We start from the raw sequence: 26,979 nt of genomic DNA, 5'->3' as shown, positions 1-26,979 counted from the left end.
TCTCCTTCACAGTTAACTTTATAGTTGCAGTGGGCAGTTTCACTAAGCCCTCAGTTATTGAAACAAATAGTTAATAGGTAACTACTAAGCAAATATGAGAAAACTCAGAAATCCAGAGTTAAAGATACACTAAACTCACAGGGTTATTATAAGCCAGGGTTCGACTTGCAACACCAAGATGCATTTGAATACAAAGAAATGCACAATTAAATGATCCCAAACCATGATCTCTCTCCCTGTTGCTTGGACCAAGCTTTTGGTTGCTGGGAGAGGTTCCAAAAAAAAATCACCACCTCGCAAAACTCTCTTGCGACTCCGTTCCAACCAGCTGTGTGAGAAGCGGACGACTTGGCAGAAATCACCATTGTGTTGCATAAAAGGAATGTTGAATTCTTGTTTTTGTCTCTTCATGTCAATAACATCATGTGATTTCTTGCTATTCCCCTCCTCTCCCTCTAGCATTGAGCTTCAGTCAGTGCACAGAGAGTGGGAAGAATTCAAACATTCATTAGAAACCACTAGAATTACCCCAGATGCTCAGATGAAACAATCTATACTTTAGAATAAACTACTTTATTAAAAAGGCTTCTGCTGGATTCAAAGTAACTCAAAGGAAAGGGGTAGCCAGGAGCTCCCCAGAGACCCTGGAGCTGTGGTGACATTTGTTACATAGACACAAGGTAGGGGAATGATTTTTGTTTTATCCTTTGACCTGGGTGTATGCAAAGTGTGAATGAACTCTACCCTAGTGATGAGCAAGGGGGTGGATGGGGGGGGGGGGGGAAAGGAGGAATTTTCAGGACCAGGCTGTATTTACATGAGCACACCCACTCTGCCCAGGTACCTAGCAGACAGAGCTGTGTAATATTGCCAAAGTGATCAGTTTTGGCTGATATTGGGCTACAAATCACTTGAGTATTGAATTCAGGGTCATGGGATGTTGTTATCCTGATTGTGTGAGTAAAGGGCAGCAGAACTGTGGTGAACTGGTCCTGATTCGGGGGCGGGGGGTCACCCTTAACTCAACTGAATCCACTAAGCAAGGGGCTCAGATGCCAAATCTATGTGGAGGTGGGTGTTAGTGTCTTCTGTCTGGTAGTGTGGGCTTTGTGTAAGAATTGTAGGTGTTTCCTCTTTAGAGATAAAGCTCCTTAGGCTCTATGGAGAGTTTTGTTAAGTGACCATTAGAGCTGAAATCACTGATAACGAGGTCTATAGGACAATTTCTCTGGTGAAATACACTGTGCAACCTGCACTAGTGGTGAGGTTCCCCTGCTAACAGCTGAAATCACTGAGAGCCGTGCTAAGTGGTGGGACCATAGCACATCCCAGTGGGTGCTATATTGTGGCTGGAGGAGCAAGTGAAATATTTTCTCTTTCCTCCCTTTCCTGGGTGGGAGGTGAACTCACGTGAATGCATCTATGAATTTTGGATCTATGAGTGCGGTGCATTGGAGAGAGAAGTGAGGGGCACGTTAAAGGTTGTTGGACTTAAGACCCTGAGGCAAAAGGACACTGGCCAACGTACTCAGGGGTGGTTGTTTTGATTGTGGTACTATGCTTATGAATACTGCATGCGGCATTTTCCTGAGTCAATGCCGGGTTACTGTCCTCCATTTTATTAGATGTTTCTTTTCTACCCCGCCCCCCCACTCTGTGCTTGTGAGAGGGGGAAGCACTGCCTCTAGAGGCAACTGGGGTGTTGTGTAATTGTCCCAGCTTACTGGGTGGGGACTTGAGCTGGTTCTGTGCTGTATTGTTAAGAGGCACCCCTGGATTTTGAACCCCGCCCTTCTTGCTGCCAAATCCACCTGGCAGAAGGGTTAACAATATCAAGTGGAAAAATCTTAGAAACAACCCAACAGGCCATCCCTGCTTAGTTGGCTTCCTTCAGTTCCTGCAGAGGAAGTCTCAACTCTCCCTCAATGACATGGGAGGGGGAGGGGAAGAGATGGGGGAGGGGTTAATGGTGAAAGGCAGGAAGTTTACAGAGAAACAAACTTCCTCCAAATCATTTTTTGCTGAAGTTATTAAAAAAACCCACCTATGGTTACCCTGGCATCCAGCTGTGTGCCCAAGTGCATCCCAGGCACCGGCTGGAGGGCAATGCTGGGGGGGCGGGGGTCAGAAGCACAGGACAGTGATGCATGATGAGGCTGAAAATGCCCCCAGCCAGGCTGGTGCCGGAGTCCTGGCTGGGCTGGGTCAGTTCTCTGCGGGGCCAGGCTGGCTAGACTCCTGCCCATCAACACCAGGCAGGCTGGCTCAGCTCAGTGCTGGGATGGGACATGCTGGGGGCATGGCACAGACACACTGAGCTCAGACCAATGTGGCAGTGAGAACAGGCAGGAGAGGGCAAGAGGCAGGCCTGGGGCAGGGCAGAGGCTCAGAGCACCCATGGGGATGAACTGGGCAGGCTCCCTACAACAATGGGGGCCAGACGGAGAGGTAGGTGGGGGCTCCCCCTGTCCACGGAGGCCCAACGTGACCCATGACAGCTTCTCTGCTCTGCCGCACCCTGAACCCCTGCCCCAGAGTCCCAGGGCCTGGATACAGCCCCTTTCAGCCGGGCAGCCAGGGATCGCACCGACTCTGCGCCCACCGCTGGGGGGCTTCCGCCAGCCTCAGCCCGAGGCAATGCCTGGGCACAGCTCAGGGATGGGGGAGGCAGGTGAGGGGCTGGCACCCATAGCACCTACCTGTCATTGGCTCTTAGCCCAGAATAGCAAGAACAGCAGCTAATCAGGTGAAGGAAAGCCCCTGAGTGACACTTCAGCATCTGCCCAGGTGTTCCTGGCCCTGGACCTTGCCTGCCTCCCAACTGGCAGCTGGAACCAGCCCAGGGGGTGGCTTGGGGAGCAGGACCTACAGGGTGGGGAGCACGGCTGCACGGGACACAAGAGAGTGACACAGGACAGGCTCCAGCCCAGCGCACAGACCTCTGAGCCCCTCCTACACTGCCCTGTTCATCTCCATGGGTGCTGTGCCCTGCAGCCGTGCGCTGATCCTGCCCGGTCTCAGCCCCACTCCCAGCGCCCTGCCCTGCCCCGGGGCCCCCTCACTGAGCGTCTCTGCCCTGCGGCTGCAGCTGAAAGCGGTGGCTCCCTCGAGGCCCCGCAGTGAGGATCACAGATTCCCCCCCACGCTCAGCCGTGCTGTGTGGGTCTGGGCTGGCCGCTGGGGTCAGGGTAATTCGGGGGTGTGGGGCAGAGGAAACCACACTCACAGCACGGGGCTCCCCAGACAGCTGCATCCCCTTTGGGAAGGACCCAGGTGTCCTCTCCCTCCCTCCTTCCCCCCTCCTTCAACTTTCCCTTCCCTTGTCCTGCCCAGCTGTAAGGTGTGCACTGCCCTCCATAGCAAGGGAGTTGTCTGCCCTCCCCCACACACCTGACCCTGCTCAGTCTCACCTCTGCCAGACTCAGCGCTGTGTCCCTGCGCCATGCACTGAGCATGTCTGTTCTCAGCTCTCCCCTCCAGTCTCAACTCTGTGTGTGTGTGTGTGCAATGCAGTCATCAGACCTGTTTCCAGACCCTCACCCTGGTTTCAGGGCTGGGGACAGCGCCCTGCATTCAGCACTATCAGCCAACCTGTTCTAAGAGCTTCACCTCAGGGTCAGCACCGAGCATGCCAGTTCTCAGTCCCTAGCAGTGGCACGGCTCTGCTCTCTCATGCTTTAGCGCAGTCTGAGAGGTGTTCAGTGGGAGCCTGTCCCTGCAGCGCTCCTTGTTCCCAATCTGGTGCTCGGTCTCTCCCCTGATTTGGCCTTTTCCAGCACAGACGTGGGTCGTGGGAGTCTGGGGAGTGGCCACCTGGAGCCCGAATCAGACAAGTGATACATCAGGAAATGCACACACAGCAGAATACTTACAAGAAGTAGCAGTAAAAGCTATTAACAAACCGTGAAAAAAATTCAAATGTCTAGTACGCAGCTTGGTCACAGACAATGCTGCAAGTGTATCCAAGATGAGAAGAAATTTAGAAGAAAGTCTCAAGCTAATAACATATGGTTGCAGTGCTCATTTGATGCACCTACTAGCCAAAGACTTCAGTGTTCCAGAAATACATTTTTTTTGAAATTGCAAAATACTTCTGTAACAACCACTTTGCAGCAGCTGCTCTGAAAAAATGGAAGGAATCAAGCTAATACTACCACAAGACGTGTGATGGAACTCAGTAGTGGACTGTTTTGAGCACTATATCAAGAACTGGCCTAATCTGATGACAGTTTATGAACAAAATCGTAAAAAAATAGATGGAACTGTCACAACCAAAGTTCTCAACATTGGGCTTAAGAGAAATGTTGAACACATGCTGAGTACCCTGAAGCCTATTTCTGTAGCCTTGAACAAAATGCAGGGAAATAGCTGTTTTATTGCTGATGCTGTTGAAATTTGGAAGGAACTGAGTGAGATCTTAAAAAGAGAAATATGCAATGACAGAGTTAAATTACAAGCATTAGAAAATGAATGGGAAAAGCACTTTCTTCAGCTCATTTTCTTGCAAATATTCTCAGTATTCAGTACCAGGGTTAAACCTTAACTGCTGAAGAAGAGGAGCTGGCTATGACATGGACATCCAGCAATCATCCCTCCATAATGCCAGCTATAATAAACTTCAGAGCTAAGGTTGAACCATTCAAGAAATATATGTTTGCTGATGATGTTTTAAAGAAAGTCACACCAGTGAACTGGTGGAAGTCACTTAAGCACTTGCATTCAGAGACTGTTGAAGGGATAATCTCACTTTTAACAGCAGTAGCTTCTTCTGCCAGTGTAGAAAGAATATTTTCTTCCTTTGGACTAATTCATTCCCAACTGAGAAATCGTTTGGGACCTGAAAAAGCAGGAAAACTTGTTTTTCTTTCCCAGATTACGAACAAACAGGAAAATGAAGGTGAAGATGACTGAGTTAACTGCAGAAGCCTATATTTTAAGTTTCTCATGTTGACCTGGCTGACATAGTCAATTTAATTTTTGTTTTGTTTTTTAAATATTTCATTTAACTATTTTAGTTCAAAAGAATTTTAACAAAAACAAACCTGATTTTAAAAATCTTGAATATTTAACTAAATTCAAAAATGCATATGCTTGTTTTGTTAAAGTATTCTATGTTTGCTGTTGAAGAAAAAAATCCAGACTACTTAACGTTGTTGTTTTAGTTAAATAAAACAATTTAAATGTCTGTCTGGTGATGTTCTCCTCCTAATACAGCATGGCAAGAAAATCCTCCAAATATTATTGATTAACCTGTTGAATTGGAGATCATTCACCTCCCACTGACTTCATAAATATCTGCTTCAATTACCTTTGGTAAATGAAATAACCAAACAATCATTCATTTTCTGATATAGCTGTGAAACTAATCTGAAAAGTTTTCAAAATAAATCACTGTTTAAAAATGTATAGTGTGTACCTTTTAAAAATGAAACCTACATCTGTCTCTGTGTTGTGAAGAATATGTATTAAGGTTATAACAACGAACACGAATGCACTTTTATGTAGAAAACCAGGATTAAATGGAGTCTTCCTGACTAGTGATTTAAATCAAATCCACCCTGTTTGATAAAGTATTTTTCTCTTCCCCATCCTGTTATCCAGATCAAGTTATAGTGAAGATGAAGGTTCTTTCATTCTGTCCTAGCTCTGCAGTGAGCTCCTCTCTGCCTGGTTTGATCATTTTCTTCATTACTTTTCACATTCACAAGCTGGAATCAGGTAGGAATCCCACTGGTCCTGCTGCTGCTTGTAGGATTTGTTTCATTGTAGTGATTTGTAAATTATGCCTGTTCTATTCCTTTATACAAAACTGAAAAAGACAAAACAAAAAACCCTACAACAAATTCCAGAACGGATCAATCTCAGTAAAGAATAAGTCTCCACTTCCTCCCCACCCCTTCAGGAGCAGTAATTCTCCACCCGCTGCACATAATGCAACTCAGTGTCTCCATATATCTAGGTACTTGTATGGCTTTCATTACCATAGTATCTGAGTACCCTATGTTCCATGCTTACATCCTCTTTGACCCAATCCTGTGTCAAACACCAAGGCAGCCTGACCTGTAGCGCAAGGGATTTGGGCTTAGTGAGGCCAAGGCAAGAAGTGAGTCCCAGAGTTGAAAACCTTTTACTGAAAATGTCCTGGCAGAGGCCCAGGCCCACTAAAAACAGTAGGAGAGGGGCAGAGGAGAAAAAATCAAGAACCTCAGCTGTTCTCAGAGAAAATTGTGTCATACGAGGTGAGAGGTGGTCTCCAAAGAAGCTGTGTCCCAAAACACTAGGGTGAAATCCTACGAGTTCTCTGTTGACTTCAGTGGAGTCAGGTTTTCATCTTTTCACCCTTCACATATTAAAATCAACACCCAGAATCACATCAGAAATATAGAGAAGGCCAGAAGAGATCACAGAGCTCAGGTATACAGCGTATATCCTCAGTTCAACCTTGCCCATTCACAGGGCACTGAAATGGCTCTATGGCATATCAAATTAATATAAGGGGAGTTATCAGTGACCCTATACCTGAGCTGGCCTGTCACTCTCTACTATAAATGTCTTTTTCAGTTGCTTGTAACTTTGCCAAATTTCAAATATTCAGGTTGAAAATTTGCATGCCAGGTGTCTGCCCCAGGCTAAATTTTTGGAAAGTTTGTACCTACTGACCTTTCCGTTTATAGCATTTTCCCCCCTCTGAGCTTGTTTTCTTTTTGCTTTGGTGTATTTCATAGCCCAGTTCAAAGTGACCGGTCCTGGTCACCCTGTCACTGCCAGGATGGGTGAGGCCATTGTGTTACCCTGTCACCTGTCCCCCAGGATGAGCGCTGAGAACATGGAAGTGAGATGGTTCCGAGCTGAGTTCTCTTCCGTTGTGCACCTGTATCAGCATGGGAAGGATCAATATGGGAACCAGATGCCAGACTATCATGAAAGGACAGAGCTTTTGAAAGATGGCATCATGGATGGGAATGTTTCCTTGCGGATTCTTAATATCAGACGCTCAGATGAAGGACAGTACCGCTGCTTTGTTCAAAGTAATGTTTTTTATGAAGAAGCCCTATTGGAACTGAAGGTAGCAGGTCAGCAGCTCTTGTCTGTATTATCTTAGTCTGGGCTGCAGGTTTTATTCTTTCCTACTGCAACAACTGTGACTAGCAACTTGTGAATTATTTTAGAGTAACACACTGTGCTACAACCACATTCATATACTTTCTAAAATATGCAGACAACTTTCCCAACATTTTGTTAAAGACATTTTCAGAATGGTCAAGAGACTTCCTTGCCCAAAATAAATTCTTGATTGACTCCAAAAGGGGCCCTTTCTTAGGAGGGAAAGAACTTCTGAACAAATAGTCTTCCAATTTCTCTGCATTCATTTTGTGGAGGTGTGGTCAAGGTGGAACTGCCCAATTTATATGGTCTTCTGATGTGGTCACTACTGGTTGTTATTTAGGGGTGCAGTGAAAATCAGCTGCAGCTTTCTGATTGGCTGAGGCCATATAATGGTAGTGGTGTTGAAGTTGTGTATTTACCACTCCTAGATACAGCTGAACATTGGTCCCCTGCTGCTCTGACACTGTAACGGTGGAGTTATTGATTTATTTATTTAAACAAAGGGGAGAAAAAATCTGTCCAATGAATTGACCATAAGAGGTTTTTAAATTTAAATGAAGTGGTCAGATTTCAACACTTAGTTGCTCTTGTGTTGGACAACATCTCTCATTGAGTCAGTGAAATTATTTTAAATACTTGTTCACATGTTTTCCTGTGTCCATGAATATTGGGAATTCAGAGATTCGGGTATTCATTTGACCCATCTACATGAGTAAGCCTTGGTCTACACTACAGGGTTAGGTCGAATTTAGCTGCGTTAGGTCGATTTAAAAATTACTGTGTCCACACAATCAACCCCGTTCCGTCGACCTAAAGGGCTCTTAAAATTGACTTCTGTACTCCTCCCTGACGAGGGGAGTAGCGCTAAAACCGACCTTCGTGGGTCAAATTTGGGGAAGTGCAGACACAAATCAACGGTATTGGCCTCCGGGAGCTATCCTAGAGTGCTCCATTGTGACCGCTCTGGACAGCACTTTGAACTCCGATGCACTAGCCAGGTACACAGGAAAAGCCCTGGGAACTTTTGAATTTCATTTCCTGTTTGGTCAGCATGGCGAACTCGGCAGCACTCCCCAGCACAGGTGACCATGCAGTCCTCCCAGAATTGTAGAGCGTAGAATGTTTCTACGCTCCCCCTATCATCTCCGTCCCTGAGGTTATCGCAGATTAGAAGGTGAAAAAAATGCACTCGTGATGACATGTTTTCAAGCTCATGCAGTCCTCCCGCACTGATAGGGCACAGCTTAATGCATGGAGGCATTCAGTAGCAGAGGCCAGGAAAGAATTAAGTGAGCATGAACAGCGGAGGCAGGACGCGATGCTGAGGCTAACGGGGGAGCAAACAGACATGATGAAGCATCTGTTGGGGGAGCAAACGGACATGATGAAGCATCTGTTGGAGCTGCAGGAAAGTCAGCAAGAGCACAGACCCCCACTGCATCCACTGTATAACCACCTACCCTCCTCCCCATGTTCCATAGCCTCCTCACCCAACAAGCAAAATTTGTGTACAAGTTTGTCTCCTCATAAGAGTGTCTGTTTGTTTATTTATTTATGTGTTTTTTTGGATAGCATTTTTTAACCAGAAGACGATGAAAACACTGATGCTGCACCACTAACATCAGTTAGAATTTCACCATTGACTTCAATGAACGTCACCATTGACTTCAATGAGTGTAGGATCAAGCACTGAATGAACAAGTCATATCGCTAAAACAATAATGCTGATAATTTGAGGGCCAGAAATTCCAGTCTGCACCCCCAGAACTCCCAGCAAAGCCAATGAGAATGTGAGAGATATAAGGAAGCAGGGTTGGGCTCTAATGGATAGATTTTTAAAAGTATTTTTGGTCAGCTAACTCTCACTGGAATCAATGGGAGTTAGGCTCCTAAACATCCTGAAATATCGGGCCCTAATTCCATAAGGAATTCAAAACTTTCAGAATTGTAAATCCTTGAAAATAGTCAGTTACTGTTGGACACTTAACTCTAGTGTGACCACATGGTTAGTAAAACATGAATGAAATGTTAGTTATCTAGAGGCTAGGCATTCATATCATGAAAATACTGCCTCCTTTAAAACTGCATTACATGAAAATAGTCTCAAATAACTTGTATTTACATCTGTTTGTTTTATTTCATTTCTTTAGGGAAACACCTTAAAGATAGCAGTAAGTTCAATTTTTCTCTACATAGAACCTTTTCCATTAAGTTGTTTGCTGGTTTATTATTTATGATGATGATGAAAGAGATATTAACTTGCAAATCACATGAAATATCAGTAATAAGGTGATAATGTATTGATAATACTTCAGTATGTGGGTAACGGGAAATCATAAATAAACCATTATTTGAAATGTATCTTCTCTGTGGTTGAAATTCACCAAGTGCTGGAGGCAACATGAAGTGGCAAATGAGGAAGACTCTGTGCCCCAAATGTCCTTTCCCCTCATCTGACAAGTAAATATTTTGGTCAAAATTGCATGATCCTACAGAGCACGCGTAATTTTATTTTGGGAGCCGCTATTTCATTTCATTTTAAAAATAAATCGGTTTGAGGCTGAGCCTGGTGAATTTAATCTCACCATCAGCAAAGGGAAGGAAAGATTACTAAGGTTCCCCTTTGCTCCAGGGGATAGTGATCTGCATCAGCCATTTACCAGCACAGACCACCCCTTCCTCTCCACCCTCCTGACCCACTGGTACAGTTCTTCCCTCATCTGTCCCAACAGTAAATATTTTGTACAAAGTTAGATCATCATTAAGATTGTGAGTGATTTATATTAGGGGAGCAGTTTCTGATTTTATTTAATGTTAAAAAAGAAATTGGGATGAGACTAAGTTTGATCAATTTCACCCCAGTAGGTAATATGAAAAAGTTAGACGCAGTAGAAAATAGTGGTTTGAACAGAAATGAGCTCTCTGCCTAAACTTTAGTACTGACAACAGTGAGAAACTACACATAAGAGATGGAGAAAGGAAAACCTTTTTCTCTTGGTATTGACAACATTGAAACCCCTCAAAGACCAATGAATTATACAATCACTGTTCAACTTTCACAAAAGTCAGACAACTATATAACCAAGAGAAAAGGCTCCTAATATTAATTTATGTATATTTCTGTTTATTTTTTAGAGGAAGGGGTTACAGAAATTGGTAAGTGTCATGCTCTTTCCCCCATAAAACTTTTGTACAAATTCCTCTCTTCATAAGAGTGTTTGTTTGTTTGTTTATTTTTGGGAGGAGTTTTTTAGCAAGAAAAAGATGAAAGCCCTGATGCTGCACCACTAACATCAGTTAGAGCAGGGGTCAGCAACCTTTCAGAAGTGATGTGCCAAGTCTTCATTTATTCACTCTAATTTAAGGTTTCGCGTGCCAGTAATACATTTTAACGTTTTTAGAAGGTCTCTTTCTATAAGTCTATAATATATAACTAAACTATTGTTGTATGTAAAGTAAATAAGGGGTTTAAAATGTTTAAGAAGCGTCATTTAAAATTAAATTAAAATGCAGAGCCCCCCGGACCGGTGGCCAGGACCCGGGCAGTGTGAGTGCCACTGAAAATCAGCTCTGAAAATAGGTTGCCTACCCCTGAGTTAGAGCTTCCCCATTTACTTCAGTGAGTGTAGGATCAAACACTAAATGCACAAGTCACATCTGGGGCAAAATCAGTAAAACAGTAATACTGATAATTTGAGAGCCATCAATTCCACTCTTTGCACCACCAAAATGCCCATCAAGGCCAATGGGAATATGTGAGATACTAGGAAAGAGGATTCAGTTGCTGTAGCCGCACTGGTCCCGGGATATTAGAAGTACATGGTGGATGGGGTGAGATCTTTTATTGGATCAACTTCTGTTGGTGAGAGAGACAAGCTTTGGAGCTACACGGAGCTCTTCAGGTCTGGGAAAGATACTACGAATGTCACAGCTCAATACACGGTCGAACAGATTGTTTAGCAAAAGTAGTTAGCAGAGTCTGTTGCTGCTTTGAGTTGGTGTGTCTAAATCTCTGGGGAGTTTGCTTTGGATGATGAGCTTGGAGACACACCAACTCAAAGCAGCATAACTCTGTTAGACACTATAGTCATGATTTATGGCTTATTACAACAATCTGTAACCCACAAACCCCTTCCCCCCTTTTCTGTCCTATAACCACAGAGGTGTGGATAGGTCACTCCACCTTAAATAGTCCCTTAGCATATGTGTTAACTACTTATGCTAAACAATCTGTTCCACCTTGTATGTAGCTGTGTCGCTAGCTGTGTCACTGGGAGTAACTTTTCCAGACCTGAAGATGAGCTCTGTGTAGCTCAAAAGCTTGTCTCTCCCACCAACAGAAGTTAACCCATTAAAATCCGTCTTGTCTCTGCAGATTTTTAAAGGTATTTAGTCAGCTAACTCCCACAATGGGAGCTAGGCATCCATAGACCTTGAATAATCTGGCCCTAATTTCATTTGGAATTCAAAACTTTCAGAATTGTAAACCCTTGAAAAGAGTTACTGTTTGACAGTTAAGTCTAGGGTAGCCCCAAGGTTAGTAAAATATGAATGAAATGTTTAGGCACTATGGATTCATATCACGAAAAATTCCTTTAAATCTGCAATAACTGAAAATATTCTTAAACAATTTGTATTTGCATCTGATTGCTTTATTTTATTACCACAGGGTCCTGGTATTCACAAGGCAGCCCGGGGCCACCCACAGCTCATCAGGGTGAGCCGTTGATGGGCCGCAGGAGTCTGTTGAGATTGAACGTCAGCAGGCACGGCTGCCTGCAGCTCCCATTGGCTGCAGTTTGCCGTTCCTGGCCAATGGGAGCGGCAGGAAGTGGCAACCAACATGTCCCCCTGGCCCGCGCCGCTTCCCACAGCCCAGCTGCCACTTCCTGCCGCTCCCATTGGCCGGGAACGGTGAACTGCAGCCAGTGGGAGCTGCGGGTGGCCATGCCTGTTGATCCTCAATGTCAGATTCTCACAGCCCACCAGCAGCTTACCCTGACGAGCCACGTGCGGCCCATGGGCGACCTTGTGAATACCAGGGCCTTAGGGAAACAGCTTAGCACAATCAGTAAGTTTTTGATTTTTCTCCAAATGGAACTTTTTGAAGTTGTTTGCTCTTTTATTGTTTCTGATGATAATGATGATTACTAAAGAGACCTCAACTTGAAAATCACATGAAATCTCGTTGATAATACTTCAGCATATAGGTAATGGGAAATTAAACAAAATGTTTCCTTGCTCAGAAAATCCCCAAATCTGAGCCTCCAGTGAACTCTGTGCCCAAGAATCTCTGGCTGGCTGCCTCCATTACACTCCAATCACTGGCCTTCAATGCACACACAAACTAACTCTCTCTCTCTCTGAATTTGCCAACTCGACAACCCATGTTAATCTACCTGGGTTAGCTCTATCATGGCCTTGCCAGGCAGCCCAGTGTCTTGGGCAGTAGCTTCCATTGTGTTTGGCTGTCACTACATAAAGGGGCTTAATTGCTCTTCCTGCTGAGCCTCAAAGAGAGCGTTTTGGCACACCCACTGGCTCTAACAAGGGTTCTGATTCTCTTTGGATCAAAGGGACCTCCTCAAGGCAGCTATTAGCATCTTTCAGCATAACATCCGCAACTACCGAGGGCTTGTCTACACTGGTAAGTTACTGCGCTGAAACTCTCTTGCTCAGGGGTGTGAAAAATCACACACACACACCCCGGCGCAGCAAGTTTCAGCACTGTAAAGAGCCAGTGTAGACAGGTTCCCAGTGCTGGGAGCTATGCCCCTCATGAAGGTGGCTTTCCTAGAGGGTTGGGAAAGCTCTCTCCCAGCACTGGCGTGCGACCATACAGTAGCATTAATCTAGTAAGTGTAGACAAAGCCTGAGGGAGGCTCTGCGCGTGAGGATATAGGGGCTGTTCATTTCAATAGGTGGCAGAAACTCTGCAGAGAAGTCAAGAGAAAAAGGAAGACAGAGACCGTGTAGCTTTAGGGATAACTCTATTTTCCTCATTACAGTGATATTCTTAGTTTAGTGACAAAGAAAGGGACTCTCTGTTATTCTTTACTGTTGTCACATGCCAAGTATCAGGTCATCAGAGAAATGAGAGTGAAGCCATCAGGGAGAGGATTTTGTGGAGTCCATGTAGGGGGTTGTGCAGGGGTTGCAGTCATCCAATCAAGGTGAGTATAGTGGCCACTGAGGGTAGGTCTACACAGCAGTTAAACATGAGCAGCTGACCCACGTCAACAGACTCAGGACTCACAGGGTCTCAGAGCTCGGGCTCCAGCCCAAGCCCAAACTTCTACCCCGCAATTTTACAGGCCCCCAGCCCCAGGGCCGGCTCCAGGCACCAGCTTCTCAAGCTGCTTGGGGTGGCCATTCCAGACAGGGGCGGCAGTTCCAGGTATTCGGCGGCAATTCGGCGGACAGTCCCTCACTCTGCCTGGGAGTGAAGGACCTCCCGCCGAATTGCCACCGCAGATCGCGACCGCGGCTTTTTTTAGATCGCGATCGCGGCTTTTTTTTTTTTTTGGTTTTGGCTGTTTGGGGCGCTGCCCAGCCCAGGTCTTGTGAGCCTGAGTCAGCTGACATGGGCCAGTTGGGGGTGTTCAATTGCTATGTAGCCACACCTGTGGGACTTCACGGGTGCTCCGTGCCCTGCCTGTGGGTTGGAAAGAGACTCTTCTCCCCCAGACCTCAGTGGTTTCCCTGCCCATAGCCTGGATCAATGGGTTTGTGAGGGACAGGCTGCATGATGGGAGGCTGGGGTTGATTCCATGCTAGAAGAGAAGCACTTAATTAGTGTGTATTTGTTTCTCATTCTGTGTTACCTAGATGATTTTCAACGAGAACTTGGTAAGTGTTTCTATTTCTCAAATGCAGCCTTTTCCGTGGGGTTGAAACTATCTCTGGATCTATCAATCTCTCACCCTTCTGCCAGGTGGAGTCGGCAGCAACAAGGGCCGGGTTCAATGTCAAGGGTTCCTCTTAGCAATACAAACTATAAAACACTTGAGACCCCACCCAATAATCTGGGATAATTTAACTCCACTCCTGGGCTCCTTTAAGGCTATGTCTACACTACAGACCTTACAGCTCTGCGATCAGGTCTCCCGTGTAGTCGCTCTATGCCGACCTCCCATCAGCATAATTAAACCACGCCCAATGAGCGGCAGTAGCTACGTCACTGGGAGAGTGTCTCCCGCCGACACAGCACTGTCCACACCGGTGCTTTTGTCAGTGAAACTTATGTTGGTCAGGGGCGTGCTTTTTTCACATCCTGTCTGAAAAAAGTTTTACCGACAAAACTGCTAGTATGGACACAGGATAAGAGTCAAAATTTCCCACTCACCAACCCTGAGTCTGGGTGTAACAAAATAAAACTTGTATTACAAGGCAAAGGGAACCCAGCATTGTTTTGGGAAAACACCACAGCCACGATTTGAAAGCATGTAACCCTGAGCAAACCCCCACCCCACAGTACATTGGGCAGTGTCCTTTGCCTCAGTTTCCCACCTTGCCATTTGAAAATCTGATGAGCAAATGACCTGTAACACACCATTGCCCTGTCTCGCCACTGCCGCCCACTCACAGTTGGTTGTTCTTAATCAGCCAAGACCCAGAGTTCAGAGGTGCCCTCCCACCCCTAAAAGAGATGTGTGTGTGTGTGTGTGTGTGTGTGTGTGTGTGTGTGTGTGTGTGTGTTGGGGGGAGCATTGAGCAATGCGTCCACTGCTGCCTCCACCTCTGCAACTGGCTTGCTGCTGCTGCTGCTGCTGCTATCCCTGTCACCGCTGCAGCCCTGTCCCCACACTAGGTCTACAACTTGGCCCCTAGGCCTGCTCATCAGTGGGTTCAGCTCTCGCAATCACTGAACTGAAACAAGGGCTCTCCATGGAGTCTAATCAGCTCTGGCTTTAAACACAGTGGAGGGGAGGGTCCAATGGTACCTTGGGCTCTCGAAAGGGAATTCATAGCATCAGGCAGGAACCCCTGTCCCCACCCCCTCTGATTTTCACTGGGTTTTGGCATCTCCATCCCCTGCTTTAATTTAGGGTGTCACTGTGACATACCCAGGGTACAATCCAGACTAATGGGTAGCTGTGTCACCCCCGCCCTGCAACCTGGGTGCCCTATACACTGCTCTGCCTCTGTAGCCTCCTACCTGGACATCTCACAAACAGCCTCCACTGGGCTGGATTCTTTAATTGATTTGCAGGTTAAAACCAAGGCCTTAAACTGGCATCAGAAGGGGACTGGGAGCCAGTGAAGGGACTGGAACATGGGCCTGATGTGTTCACTGTGGCCTAAGCCCTGGAAAAAGGCCGGCAGCTGCATTAGGTACCAGCTGGAGCCTTCACACTCAGCTGCAGATTCAGTGATCTACAGTAACTCAGCCTGGTGGTGGCAGATGTTGGGATAACTGTGGCCAGATCCTTGCCCACAGGAAGATGCAGAGTTTCCTAGTAAGCTGGGATGTTTAGACACTGATGCTACCTGGTCACCTAGGCCTAGTGAAGGGTCACATAGGACCTGAGTCTTTGCACCTTTTTGGTGAATGGGGCTGTACAAATTCAATAAATGAAGGGAAGTGTCTCATCTAGTTCTTCAAAATGTTTCCCTTCTTCTGAATCACTTTGCTTTTGCCTGGGTTCATCTTAAGCCAGCTGCTCTTCATCCCAGAGCCCTGGTGTTGCTGCATTTACTCAGCTGAGTTCTCATCCCTCACTCTGTGTTTGGTTTCAGACTGGAGAAGAAACATCGTCTGCCCAGGTAACTACAGCTCCTCTTGCATCGATATCCAAAGCTCTCCCTGCCCTGAGACTTCCAGTCCCTTTTTCTCACACAGTTAACATTTTACACTAGCTCTTTGGGGCAGGGACGGCTCTGTACTAAGGTGGAAAAGCTCAAAGGTTTGTGTGGCCAACACTGCTGTTTTGGGCGCCTAAAGGGGATTCTTTGTGCACGCTGGGAACTCGGAATTCTCAGCGAGATGCTGTTAGAGTCCCTGATGGGGCTGGAGGCTCAGGGAGGGCAGGTGGACAAAGGGCTGGGCCAGGGCCAGGTTAATGTCTAGGCTGCTCATTTCAATGTTCAGAAGCCCTAACAGGGCTGCATGTGCCCAGGCAGCTACGGCTGCTCTAGCCATGGCACCGGCACATGGCAGCCAGCAGGGGTAATTTGGCACATTCACTGCACACAGACACCCATTGGCTCAGGTGGATGCAGCAGGCACAGAGATACAGAGACCCCATCACACACTGACTGCAGCCCCCCAAACACACGGCAGAATCCCAGCCGCATGAGGAGCCCGGGAGCCAGTAAGGGCCCGGAGAGAGCCAGTGTGCGCTGGAATTCCTTGGGCAGGACAGGAGTGTTATGGGGAGGGGTAAGCTTGGGGCTATGGAGTGGGAGAGGAATGGAGGGGGGCACAGGGGATCTGGGGAGTGGGCCCTGTGGGGATTGATACCTCTTGAAGGGGGCTGCGGCTGAGGTTGGCACCAACAATACACCCATCAATCGTTCCACTGATATTCAGCGGGGAAGTATGACAGAGACTGGTGGGGGTGGGGGAGAGGGAAGGGAGGAGAGGTGAGAATATTGCTCAGAAGCTAAAATATTTCTTTATATACGGAACTATCAGAGAGTGAGGTGTCGGTGGAAGTAAACAATATTATAAAGGAAAAAATTAACCAGCCGCAGCTGGCACATCCAAGAGTTCTGGAGGGGCTTAGCTGTTGGAGGAGCTGTTCTGGAGAATTGTAGGGTAGCAAACATGGTACCTATATATTACAAGGGACCTAGGGGTGCTCCAGGGGATGACGCACCAGGAAGTTTTACAGCTTACCTGGTAAATTGCCATAAATGATCATTCAAAAGAGACTCACAAAACACCTGGAAGACCATGGTAAGATTGTGTCTGGCCAGCAACATTCCTGCAAATGAAAATCATGACTCACTTTTCATCTCTTAAGATTCTTTTTGATCATGTAGTAAAGTAGCATGTAAAGGAGAATAAGGTGACATCATATATTTAGACCTTGAAAAGGCTTTTGATGAAGTCCCTCACAAGAGGCTATTTAAGAAACTAAGTGGTAACGGAATAAGACAAAGTATTGTATTGTCAAGGTTAAAAAAACTTGCTAGGAGACAGAAATCAAATAATTGAAATAGTTTCTCTGTTATCATAGCAAAGGTTAACAGCAAGGGTTCCTCAACTTTATAGGGACTAGGTTCAGTTTATTTATTAAGAATCTTGAATCCCAGCGGCGCGAGCAGTGTAATTGAAAGCTAAAACGATTGTAATGTTGAGCTGTGGCGACGCCTGTAACATCACTTACCTGAGCTGGTACCAGCCAAGCTAGCTGTGCATTCCAGTATCGTTGCTGCGTAGACCTGCACCGCTGTAGTGCCTAGTGAAGGCCTTACCTGTGCCAATGGGAGAGCTCCTATCAGCGCAGTTAATCCACCTCCCCAAGAGGCGGTAGCTGTGTCAGCAGGAGATACCCTCCCACCAACATAGGCCTCCTTACACCGGGGGTTAAGCAGTTTAACTGCATCCCACAGAGGTGTGGATTTTTCACATCCCTGAGCAATGTAGTTATACCAGTGTAAGTTCGTAGTAGAGACGTGGCCTTAGTTAAGTTACCCAGCAACCTTGCTTAGGTGTGTGAAACAGGCACACCCCAAGCAACGTCAATAAGCTCACCTAACTCTCAGTGTAGACAGCTACCACTGCTCGGGCAGGTGGGTTAACTACAGTGACAGAAGAACCCCTCCCGTTGCTGTAGTGAGTTGAAGTTGCAGCTGCACCAATGCCAGTGTAGACTAGCCCTTATCAGAAGACATCTCTTGTATCTCTCTCCAGGATGGGAGCTGTGGCCTGTCCATATCTGGTACAGAACCCTCATCTGCTAGTAGTAACTTGGCAACCTACTGTGCACAAGGAGGACATGACGGGAAGTGAGGTAGCGCAAAGGTAGCAAAGTTATTCAGGCTCGTCAAGTCCAGTGAAGTCTGTGAGGCGGTTCAGAGGGACCTACCCACCCAAGCTATGTGAAAGGGAAATGTGGGAAATGAAGTGCATTGGTAATAAATGAATGTACAGTGGAGGGGGAAAAAATTGAACATCTCATTCAGGTTACAGGCTTTGAAAATAAGTGTATAAGCAGCTCAGTAATGCAACCAGGAATTCACTGTGACCAGGGCCGGCTTTAGCAAGTGTGGGGCCCGATTCCTGGGGCTTGTACTCACCAGCGGCACTCCCAGTCTTTGGCGGCACTTCAGATTGCCGGCCGGGGGAGGGGGGCCGTGGGGCTTGCAGCGCTCCGGCCGGGGTCACGGGGCCGCGGCGCTCTGGCCAGGGTTGCGGGGCTGTGGAGCTGCTGTGCTCCAGCCGGAGCTCCAGTCGGGAGAGTGGACCGCTGCCGGGGTGAGTAAAAAAAATTAAAAAGGTGCCTAAGGCGTGGGGCCCTCTTAGGCGTGGGGCCCGATTCCGGGGAATCGGGTGAATTGGCCTAAAGTCGGCCCTGACTGTGACTAGCTTGACAAAACCCTCTGCTCACTGAGCAGCTCTGGGCAAAAGATCAAACAAAATGTGAGAACCCATAAAAATGGGATGGTGAATGACATGGAAATATTATACAGCCATTATATAAATCAGTGTTTTGCCTCATCTGGAGCACTGTGTTGGGTACCGCTCACCCCATCTCAGAAAGGGTAATGAAGAAGAAAAGGGGGCTCAGAGAAAGGCAATGAGAATCAGTTTGAGGAGAGATTGAAAAAATTGGGAATTTTTATCTTTAAAAGAGAGGAGCGAGAAGGGACATGATACAAATATATTGCACAACCCCCTCCCCGCCTCGAACAGAATATGATTTAGGTTGAAATGTCAAACACTTGGTAGTTAGGAAATGCCAGTTTTCTGCTTGCCTGTACATCCTTACTTCTCACCCCTTGTGCATCCATCCTGAGCAGTGAAAGAATGAGGCAGGGGTCCTGTGGCAAAAACAGTGTGTGATCGTGTAATTGGCGATTGTATCATAATACACACACGGGACACTGGCTAATGGCCCAACCCCAGGGACACAATATGCCAGAGAACACAACAGAAGGGTAGCGAGAGTGGAGAAAGGAGCTTTACAGGCAATGACAGGTACAGACACTGGGAACTGGTAGGAATAATTTCAGTTATTCCAGCTCCTCGTGCAGCTCTGGTTGTGCAGTGTGGCCTGTGTTGCAATCAGTGTGTGAGGGGCCGATACAGCATCAGGCTGAACCTGTGTGTGTGAACATATGTCTGCTGAGTTAGTCGAGTCTTTGTCAATGTCAGACAGGAAGATGAACCAACAGGAAATCAACAGGACAGCAAAAGAATAACACATGTTATTTGCATTTGCTCATTTTTGCACCACAAACCACATGCTTGCCAGAGAGTTTTCTTCATCTTTTGCTTGTGCTAAGAATCAGTGCACTAAAAGAGACATCTATGCCAGCCACCTACCCAGCTCCTAAACTGAACGGCACAGGCTGGGGTGGGACAGATTGGTCAGTGAAGGAGGTAAAAGCCTGAGAAGTAGGTCAGGGTCAGTACACTGGGGAAGGGTAACATGGAAATGAGTTTGGTGGTGGGGAGAGAAGACTGGACTTAGACTCCCAGGCTCCTTTGGAAAATGGGGCCTAGGCACTTTGGAGATTTTGAAAATTGTACCCAAAGCCAACAAGTTCATGCTCATTCTCTATCTTTAGTTAAGGAGGGCGACCCCTGACCCCAGTAGACTGTCTGCAGGGACAAAAACCTGCTCCAGACAGTGGACAACTCGGAAGGGGAAATGTAAAATCTTCTCCTATGCCCCAGCTGCCCTCTGGCCTTTATATCATATTCACAGGAGCCAAAAGAAAACCCTTTTCTCCCACCCAGGGCTGCCGATGGGTGGGGGTGGGAGGCAAAAGGGGCAGCTGCCCTGGGGCCCAGAGATTATAAAGGGCCCGGGGCTCTCAGTCACCGCTACCGCGGCTGGAGCCCCGGGCCCTTTAAATCACCACCAGAGTCGCGGGCAGCAGGCCGGTCAGCACTGAAGAGCTGGGTGAGGGAGACTATCCTCCAGCCCTGCCCCTTATGCCTGAGGCCCAGCCCCTTACAGGGGCCCATAGTCACCACCACCACCACCCAGCCCAGGGGCCTGACAATTTGGTTGGCAGCCCTGCTCCCATCTCTTTCAAAATTCCCCTCCATGCCTCAGGCCTACTCCCATTGAATTCCAGGGGAGATTGGCCAGCAACATGAATGGCAGCCGGACCACGTCTTTGTTAGCAGGTTTGCAATGTCACTTCAGAGTGTCAGAAGGGAAAGTCTAATTCATGATTATTAAGAATTATAAAAGTGATACAAATTCTGCTAAGGAAAAAAGAGTCTGTTAAAATTGTAGCCACTGACAGAGAAATGCTCACACGTGTATTTGGGGATTGTTTACTTTATGCTGAACTCTAGAACTTATTTTTTTCCCAGTGTAACATTTTATACGCATAAGGGGCCACTCAGTCATTCCCTGAACGCTCGACATTTCCAGACTGTCGGGATTGGTTTGGGCCCCCCTGTGCCACCCCATCCTCATTGGTGTGATGATGCGTTTGAGGTCATGCCACATGGGGGACACCATTTTTCAGAGATGGAGGGGGTGGAGCGATGTTCCCCCATCCAACACTGGACAAAATCACATCCATTTTAGACCCCATGCTGGACTGCGGACAAACCTCTCAAACAGAGGCCTGGCCATTTTAACTCTGGACAAGTGGCCTCCCTCTATACAACACTAATTTCTGTTAATATGCTTGTTCAGATGAGCTCTCATCTCTGATTCTGTGTTTTCAGGGCTGGGAAGTTCTGCGCCACCTGTACAAGAAGGTAACTGAAGTTCAGATTCTATCAATGTCCCAATCTCAGCTGCTGTTAGAACGTTTTACTTCTTTCCCCTGACTGTGGCCGTGGGAGGGGAGTTCATTGCTCAGGGCAGAACTCACCAGCATCCTGCATTTCACAGCACATCGGGAGGGGAGGGAGGTTGTGTAGCCATGGCCTGACATACAGCAGTAAATCCAGACACTATTGTGTCTACTCCTCCTGTCCCTCCTCTGCCTTCACATGCAGTGCGACCTGCAGAGTTTGCTTGGCACATCCCCCAGCCTGGCTGCACAGCCACTGATGTGTCCCAGCTCCTAGCACAGGGCCAAAGACACAGCTCCTTCTACCCACCAGCTCCCCAGGGCTGTCCCTGCTCACAGCCCCCTCCCTGCCTGAGACCCTGGGGGACAGAGCCATGGGCTGTGGAACAGGAGAAAACTAAATTCTGGGTCTGTTCTTAAATGCCCAGCAACTGAGGATTAAAAATTCAGAGTTTGGAAACAGAGGAAGTGTAAATGCTAAAATTCAGAGATCAGAGAGAGAAACAAAGATATTTCAAGTGACAAAATGGGGAGGCGAGGAAATAAAATATGCCCAGTGACGAGAACCCTGTTGCTTGAGTACAGGGAGAGCCCAGGGGGAAAGTCATGAGAGTGCAAAGAGGGAGACACATCAGGATTGGGAAGGGACCAGAAGATTGGGGGATGGGGCAGCGTTTGGAAGGGTTTGGAGGGCAGGCAGTGCCTGGCAGGAACAGGAGGGTGGGGAGAGCAGCAGGCAGTCAGCTGAATGGGGCTGGTGTGCAGGCAGTAGGAGTGGGGGCAGGTGGAAGGGCCTGGAGGTTTGGTGACGGTGACTGTTTGGAGGGAATGGGTCAATGAGTTGCTGTTTTCACACTCACCGTCACACAGCAAACTCTCTATAACCCTCTCCTGCCCCATCTCCTCATCCAATACTGTTTTCTCTGGGATCCCTTCCTTCACATATCCATTCACCTCTCTGCTTGCTCTCCCTCCTTCCCCTCCTGCTCCTTCTCCCCCAACACTCCCCTTGCTCTCACGTAGGCTGAGGGCACAGGGCTGGGATGTATCTATTCTCTCCTCCCAGCGATGATCTCTCTCATCTGGGAATGTGGGGTTTAAGATGGGAAACTGCAGGGAGAGGTGAGGCGTGTCAGTGAGCACTGTGGAGAGGGAGCTCAGTTTCTCACCACTCCGTGCCCCCCCCCCCCCAACACCTGGGGCTCTAGTCCCATGTGTGGAGAGATGTGGAGCAGGACATGAAAGAGCCTGAGTCCCAGACCTGGCTCAACTGACCCTTTTGCTCCACGGCTGGCCCATCTCTGCCAGGGGCGTGACTCTCCCCTGCACTATGCTGACATCTCAGAGCTGCTCCCCAGTCAGAGCTGAGGGGTAAATCCTGGAGGAAGGAGAATCCCTGGTTCACTCTCCAGCTGGGGCAGATTCAGTCACTGACACCATCAAACCCTCCCCCAGGGCCGAGATCTGCCCCTAACACTCTGATTCTCTCCCCCTCCCCCCCCCCGCCCCGCAGTGAATGTGACTCTGGATCCAGACACGGCTCATCCCAACCTCATCCTGTCTGAGGGTCGGAAAAGTGTGAGATGGGAAGACACACGGCAGCAACTGCCCAACAACCCTGAAAGATTTGACACTGAGATCTCTGTGCTTGGCTGTGAGGGGTTCACCTCGGGGAGACACTACTGGGAGGTGGAGGTGGGGGGTGGGGGAGGCTGGGCTGTGGGGGTGGCCAGAGAGTCTGTGAGGAGGAAGGGAGAGATCAGCCGTAGCCCTGAGGGGGGGATCTGGGCTGTGGAGTGCTGGGGGGGTCAGTTCCGGGCTCTGACCTCTCCTGAGACCCCCCTGCCCCTGAGCCGGGCCCCCAGCAGGATCCGGATTTATCTGGACTGTGAGCGGGGGCAGGTGACATTTATCGATGCTGGTGATGAGGCCCCGATCTTCACTTTCCCGCCGGGCTCCGTCCGTGGGGGCAGAATCCGACCCTGGCTCCAGGTGTGGGACGCAGACACCTGGCTCAGATTGTGTCTCTGAGGTGGGAATATCCCACTGGGGACCTGGAAATCAGCCTCTCTAGCCTTATGGACCCCAGTCTCTCTGACCCTGGAGGACTCCGACCTACCCAGCACCTGGCCCCTCATCTCTATGGCCCCAGGAAGATCCTCCCCCTCCCTCTCTGCAGCCCCAGGGATTGCAGGGGGGAGAAGAACCCCTGGGGCTGCAGGAGGGGCAGAGGGGCCCTGAGGGGCAGACATGGGGGCTGGGCAGGGGGCAGAACCAACAGCCGGGCAGGGGACAGGCAGCTGTGGGGGTAACAGGGTAGGGTTACCATACGTCCGGTTTTTCCCGGACATGTCCGGCTTTTCGGCAATCAAACCCCCGTCCGGGGGGAATTGCCAAAAAGCCGAACGTGTCCGGGAAAATGCCGGCCGGGCACTTCCCCTCCCGTGGCTGCTCTGCTCCTCCCCTGACTCTTCGGCTCTGTTTAAGAGCCGAGCGCTACGGGCTTTGGGCAGCCCCCATGCCTCTGGACCCTGCGCCGCCGGAGCCTGGGAGGGGAAGTGCCCGGACGGGGGCACAGGGTCCGGAGGCATAGGGGCTGCCCGAAGCCCAAGCGCTACCGGCTTCACGGTTTGCCGGGCAGCCTCCAGACCCTGCGCCCCCGGCTGGGCGCTTCCCCTCCCGGGCTCCAGCTGCGCTGGGGAAGCACTGGCTGGGGGCGCAGGGTCTGGGGGCTGCCCGGCAAACCGTGAAGCCGGTAGCACTCGGGCAGCCCTTTCTGCGTGGCTGGGAGTGGGAGGGATGAGGGGGCGGAGTTAGGGTGGAGTCGGGGCAGGGAAGGGGCGGAGTTGGGGTGGGGCTGGGGTGGGAAATGGGCGGGGCCAGGGCCCCGTGGAGGGTCCTCTTTTTTTATTTGTTCAATATGGTAACCCTATAACAGGGACACAGCATGAATCAATCAGGGTTTGGGGGGTTGGGGAGGAGCAGCAGCAGGGAGCGTTTTGTACCGATCTGTGACCTTAGGTCTCATGGGGGTCTCCCAGCCAGAGCTCCTGCCACAGGGGCCCAAGTCACCATCTCAGAGAGCTGGCAAATTTGTAATTGTCACACAAACGGGATGGGTGGGGGTGCAGATAGACCAAAAATCATTATAAAATATTTTTTAAATCATTTTAGGTCAGTCTCCTGGTGTTTTAAAACTCCAGAGGTTGGCAGCACTGGGAGAGGCAGAGACAGGGCGGGTTTAACCAGAGGGAATTAGAAGAAGGAAGAAGAAAATGAGAATTAAAGTAAAACAAGAATAAAAGGAGAGTCCAGGAGAAATGGTGAAAAACAGAAATGAAAAGAGTGATGGGAAAACATCCCTGACGGGTTCTGCAGGAAGCGAAGGGATAAAATCAGGGAAAGAATAGAGTACCCAAGGGGGAAGATCTGTGAGATGGAGGAGAGTGGGAAAGACACAGGAAAATAAACAGGGGTGGGAAGTTAGGGCTAGAAAAATGCTGAATAGAAAAGGACAGTAAGGGAGAAGGAAGGGGAGGGAAAGAAGAGGGAGAAGGAAAGGGAACATGAGTGGGACGGAGAGATTTATTACACGTTACTGAAAGTGAGACTGTAACTCATTCATTCCCTATATTAATTCCTGGCCATTGGTGCTATTTTTGTGCCATTAAAAACCTGTTCCCAGTAGCTGTGGATCTCCTTACAATATGCTGTGGCCATTAAACTCTCTCTAAGCTCCTTTTAGTTTCCTGCTTTCCACCTACTTACTGTAAAATAAAAACATTACAAACAATTCTTTCTTCCACTTTAATGTCCCAGTTGTAGTTGTTGGGGGCAGCTCAGGAATGTGAGGACCAACCTCAGGGCAGTTACAAAGCAGAGCACAAACCCCACACTGGTTGTGTGTGCTGATTTCACTCACCACCAGGTACCAAGTGGGAACCCCAGAAGCACTAAACAGCCTTAACATGGGCAGTGGGTGACGCTTCCCCTGGGGGAGGCTAGTTCCCTGTCCCACCTCTTGCACCCACATTCCATCCCCATGCCACGTGGGCCCCGCCCCCACTCTGCCCCAGACCCTGCCCCCTCCCTGCTCAGCCACCACGACTCACCAGACCTCTCCTCTCCTATCCCTGTGAGGGGCAGGGGTTGAGAAGGGACGTGGTGAGTGGGGGAGGGGTCTCCAGGGCAAGGAGGGGTGAGGAGGGATGCGGCGAGCGGCAGTTGGGGGGATCTGGTGTGGGGGTAGAGGAAAGGAGAGACATGGAGAGTGGTGGGTGGGGATTCTCACAGGGGAGGGGTTGGAGGGGATGAGGCACATGGCGAGCAGTGGGCGCCATCTCGCAGTGGCGGGGGGTGAGGAAGGATGTGGCAAGTGGCAGGTGGGGGGGGTCTCATGGGGGTGAGGAGTGATGTGGCAGGCAGGGCCCTCTGAATGAGATACCCATGTGGAAAGTTGGGGGTAATTAATTCAGATAGGAAAGCAAGACATGATATGGAAAGTATCAGAAACCACCACTGGTAGCTAAACCTGATGGCTAAATCTGACAGGTGGCTGTTTTTCACACAACCCCTGGCGAGGAGCTATGAAAATTTGGAGGGCTGGGGAACCAAGGTTGGAGGGGCACCTGCCAACAGCAAACGATGCCCCTGTTTGGAAGGGGGAAAAAGTAAACTTGTCAGAATGAAGGACAGCGCTGAAATGTAGCCGTATGAAAATATTTACCAAGAGAAAAGGGTTTGAAATAGAGTTGCCACCTGTGAGGTACAAAAAATCAGGACGTCCTCAGCTGATAAACCTGGAAGTATCTACCGAACACCTTACAGATGTCCCACAGCAGCTACCTCCAAAAAGCATGTGCTTCAGTGTTCACAGAATGAGAGAATTAGTTACAGACATTAGGTTTATTATTTTTTAATTTAAAAGTTATGAAAAGTACATAATATGGGAAGTCCAAAATGGTATTAATTGTCATTGGAACATAAGACCACTTTAGATATATGGAACCTTATGGAGCGGTCACAGTCAATCAATGATTGCAATTTCAGCTTGCAAACTAAGGCCTGTATCCAGAAAAAAAATGTAAACACATCCTTAACTGTATTAAGTGCAATTGTCATTGATACCAGCATCATATGTGTCTAGGTAGACAAATACATATAACCAGTTTTACCGACTATTGCAATTTTACCACAAGGATGGTGATATTTGGTGTTTTTATTCTGAAAGCACACACTTCTGGAATCAAATGATTGCTTGAGAATCACAGTTTTCATTAAGTATACCAATAAAAAAAGATTTTAACTTGTGGTTTTGGAAAAAAAGTGAAAATATTAATCTAGTGCATCTCTAAAGGTTCAGAAACCAAAATGAAAATAAAAAGAACACCAAACATATTTGGTTTTAAATCAGTTCTTTGGTGCATGATGTAACATATAATTTCTTGGGGTTATCACTACAGTATATCTATGTTTAGTCAAAATTACAGTAGAAATTTGCCTCTGAGAGAGATTTCATTCAAGAGAGTCAGGGCCATCCCTACCCATACGCAAAGTACGCAGCTGCGTCGGGCACCAGGAAATTTAGGGCACAAGATTTCCTGGTGCCCTGCGCAGCTGCGTGCTGCCCCAGCCCCTGTTCCGTCCCAGCCCCACCTCTTCCCACCCCTTCCCCAAAGCCCCCGACCTACTCTGCCACCTTCCTACCCCAGCTCTGCCCCCACTCCCCTGAGGACTGCAGCAGGGCCAGGCCTGCACTCACTGGTGGCGGGAAGTGCAGTGACCCGGCCCCAGCTGCGCCTCCGGTGAGTGCTGGGGGGTGGTTGTCCCCTGTCCCACAAGCCAGCCCCACCCCTCCCATCCCCGCGGAGACCTGGGGTCCCCCCACCCCCAGCAGGGGGGCTGCGTAGGGCCACAGAATAGCTAGGGACAGCCCTG

At 48.5% G+C, this 26,979-nt stretch overlaps 1 protein-coding gene across 2 annotated transcripts; it reads left to right on the top strand.

The window, feature by feature from the left end:
* The first annotated feature begins 406 nt into the window (after nucleotides 1-406).
* LOC101946004 (butyrophilin subfamily 1 member A1-like) lies at nucleotides 407-24,835 on the top strand. Of its 2 annotated transcripts, XM_065564661.1 has the most exons (9): nucleotides 407-680; nucleotides 5,602-5,718; nucleotides 6,726-7,073; nucleotides 9,258-9,278; nucleotides 10,243-10,263; nucleotides 13,936-13,956; nucleotides 15,847-15,873; nucleotides 20,972-21,004; nucleotides 22,556-24,835. In XM_065564661.1, the coding sequence occupies exons 2-9, from the start codon at nucleotides 5,619-5,621 to the stop codon at nucleotides 23,071-23,073; spliced, it is 1,089 nt and encodes a 362-aa protein (XP_065420733.1). In that variant the 5' UTR covers nucleotides 407-680; nucleotides 5,602-5,618; the 3' UTR covers nucleotides 23,074-24,835. The 2 variants fall into 2 exon arrangements, with proteins under 2 accessions (XP_065420733.1, XP_065420734.1); XM_065564662.1 differs by lacking the exon at nucleotides 6,726-7,073.
* The last annotated feature ends 2,144 nt before the right edge of the window (nucleotides 24,836-26,979 follow it).

Source organism: Chrysemys picta, chromosome 12 (assembly GCF_011386835.1).
Source record: "Chrysemys picta bellii isolate R12L10 chromosome 12, ASM1138683v2, whole genome shotgun sequence".
In the NCBI taxonomy this organism is placed as follows: domain Eukaryota; kingdom Metazoa; phylum Chordata; order Testudines; family Emydidae; genus Chrysemys; species Chrysemys picta.
This window is presented reverse-complemented; position numbering and strand designations above follow the sequence as displayed.

What these genes read in the sequence shown, in the direction of transcription:
- LOC101946004 (XM_065564661.1), top strand. Translation starts at nt 5,619, where the DNA reads ATGAAGGTTCTTTCATTCTGTCCTAGCTCTGCAGTGAGCTCCTCTCTG. An exon ending in AAGAAACATCGTCTGCCCAG is followed by an intron (nt 15,874 to 20,971) that starts GTAACTACAGCT and finishes CTGTGTTTTCAG; the next exon opens with GGCTGGGAAGTTCTGCGCCA. An exon ending in TGCGCCACCTGTACAAGAAG is followed by an intron (nt 21,005 to 22,555) that starts GTAACTGAAGTT and finishes CCCGCCCCGCAG; the next exon opens with TGAATGTGACTCTGGATCCA.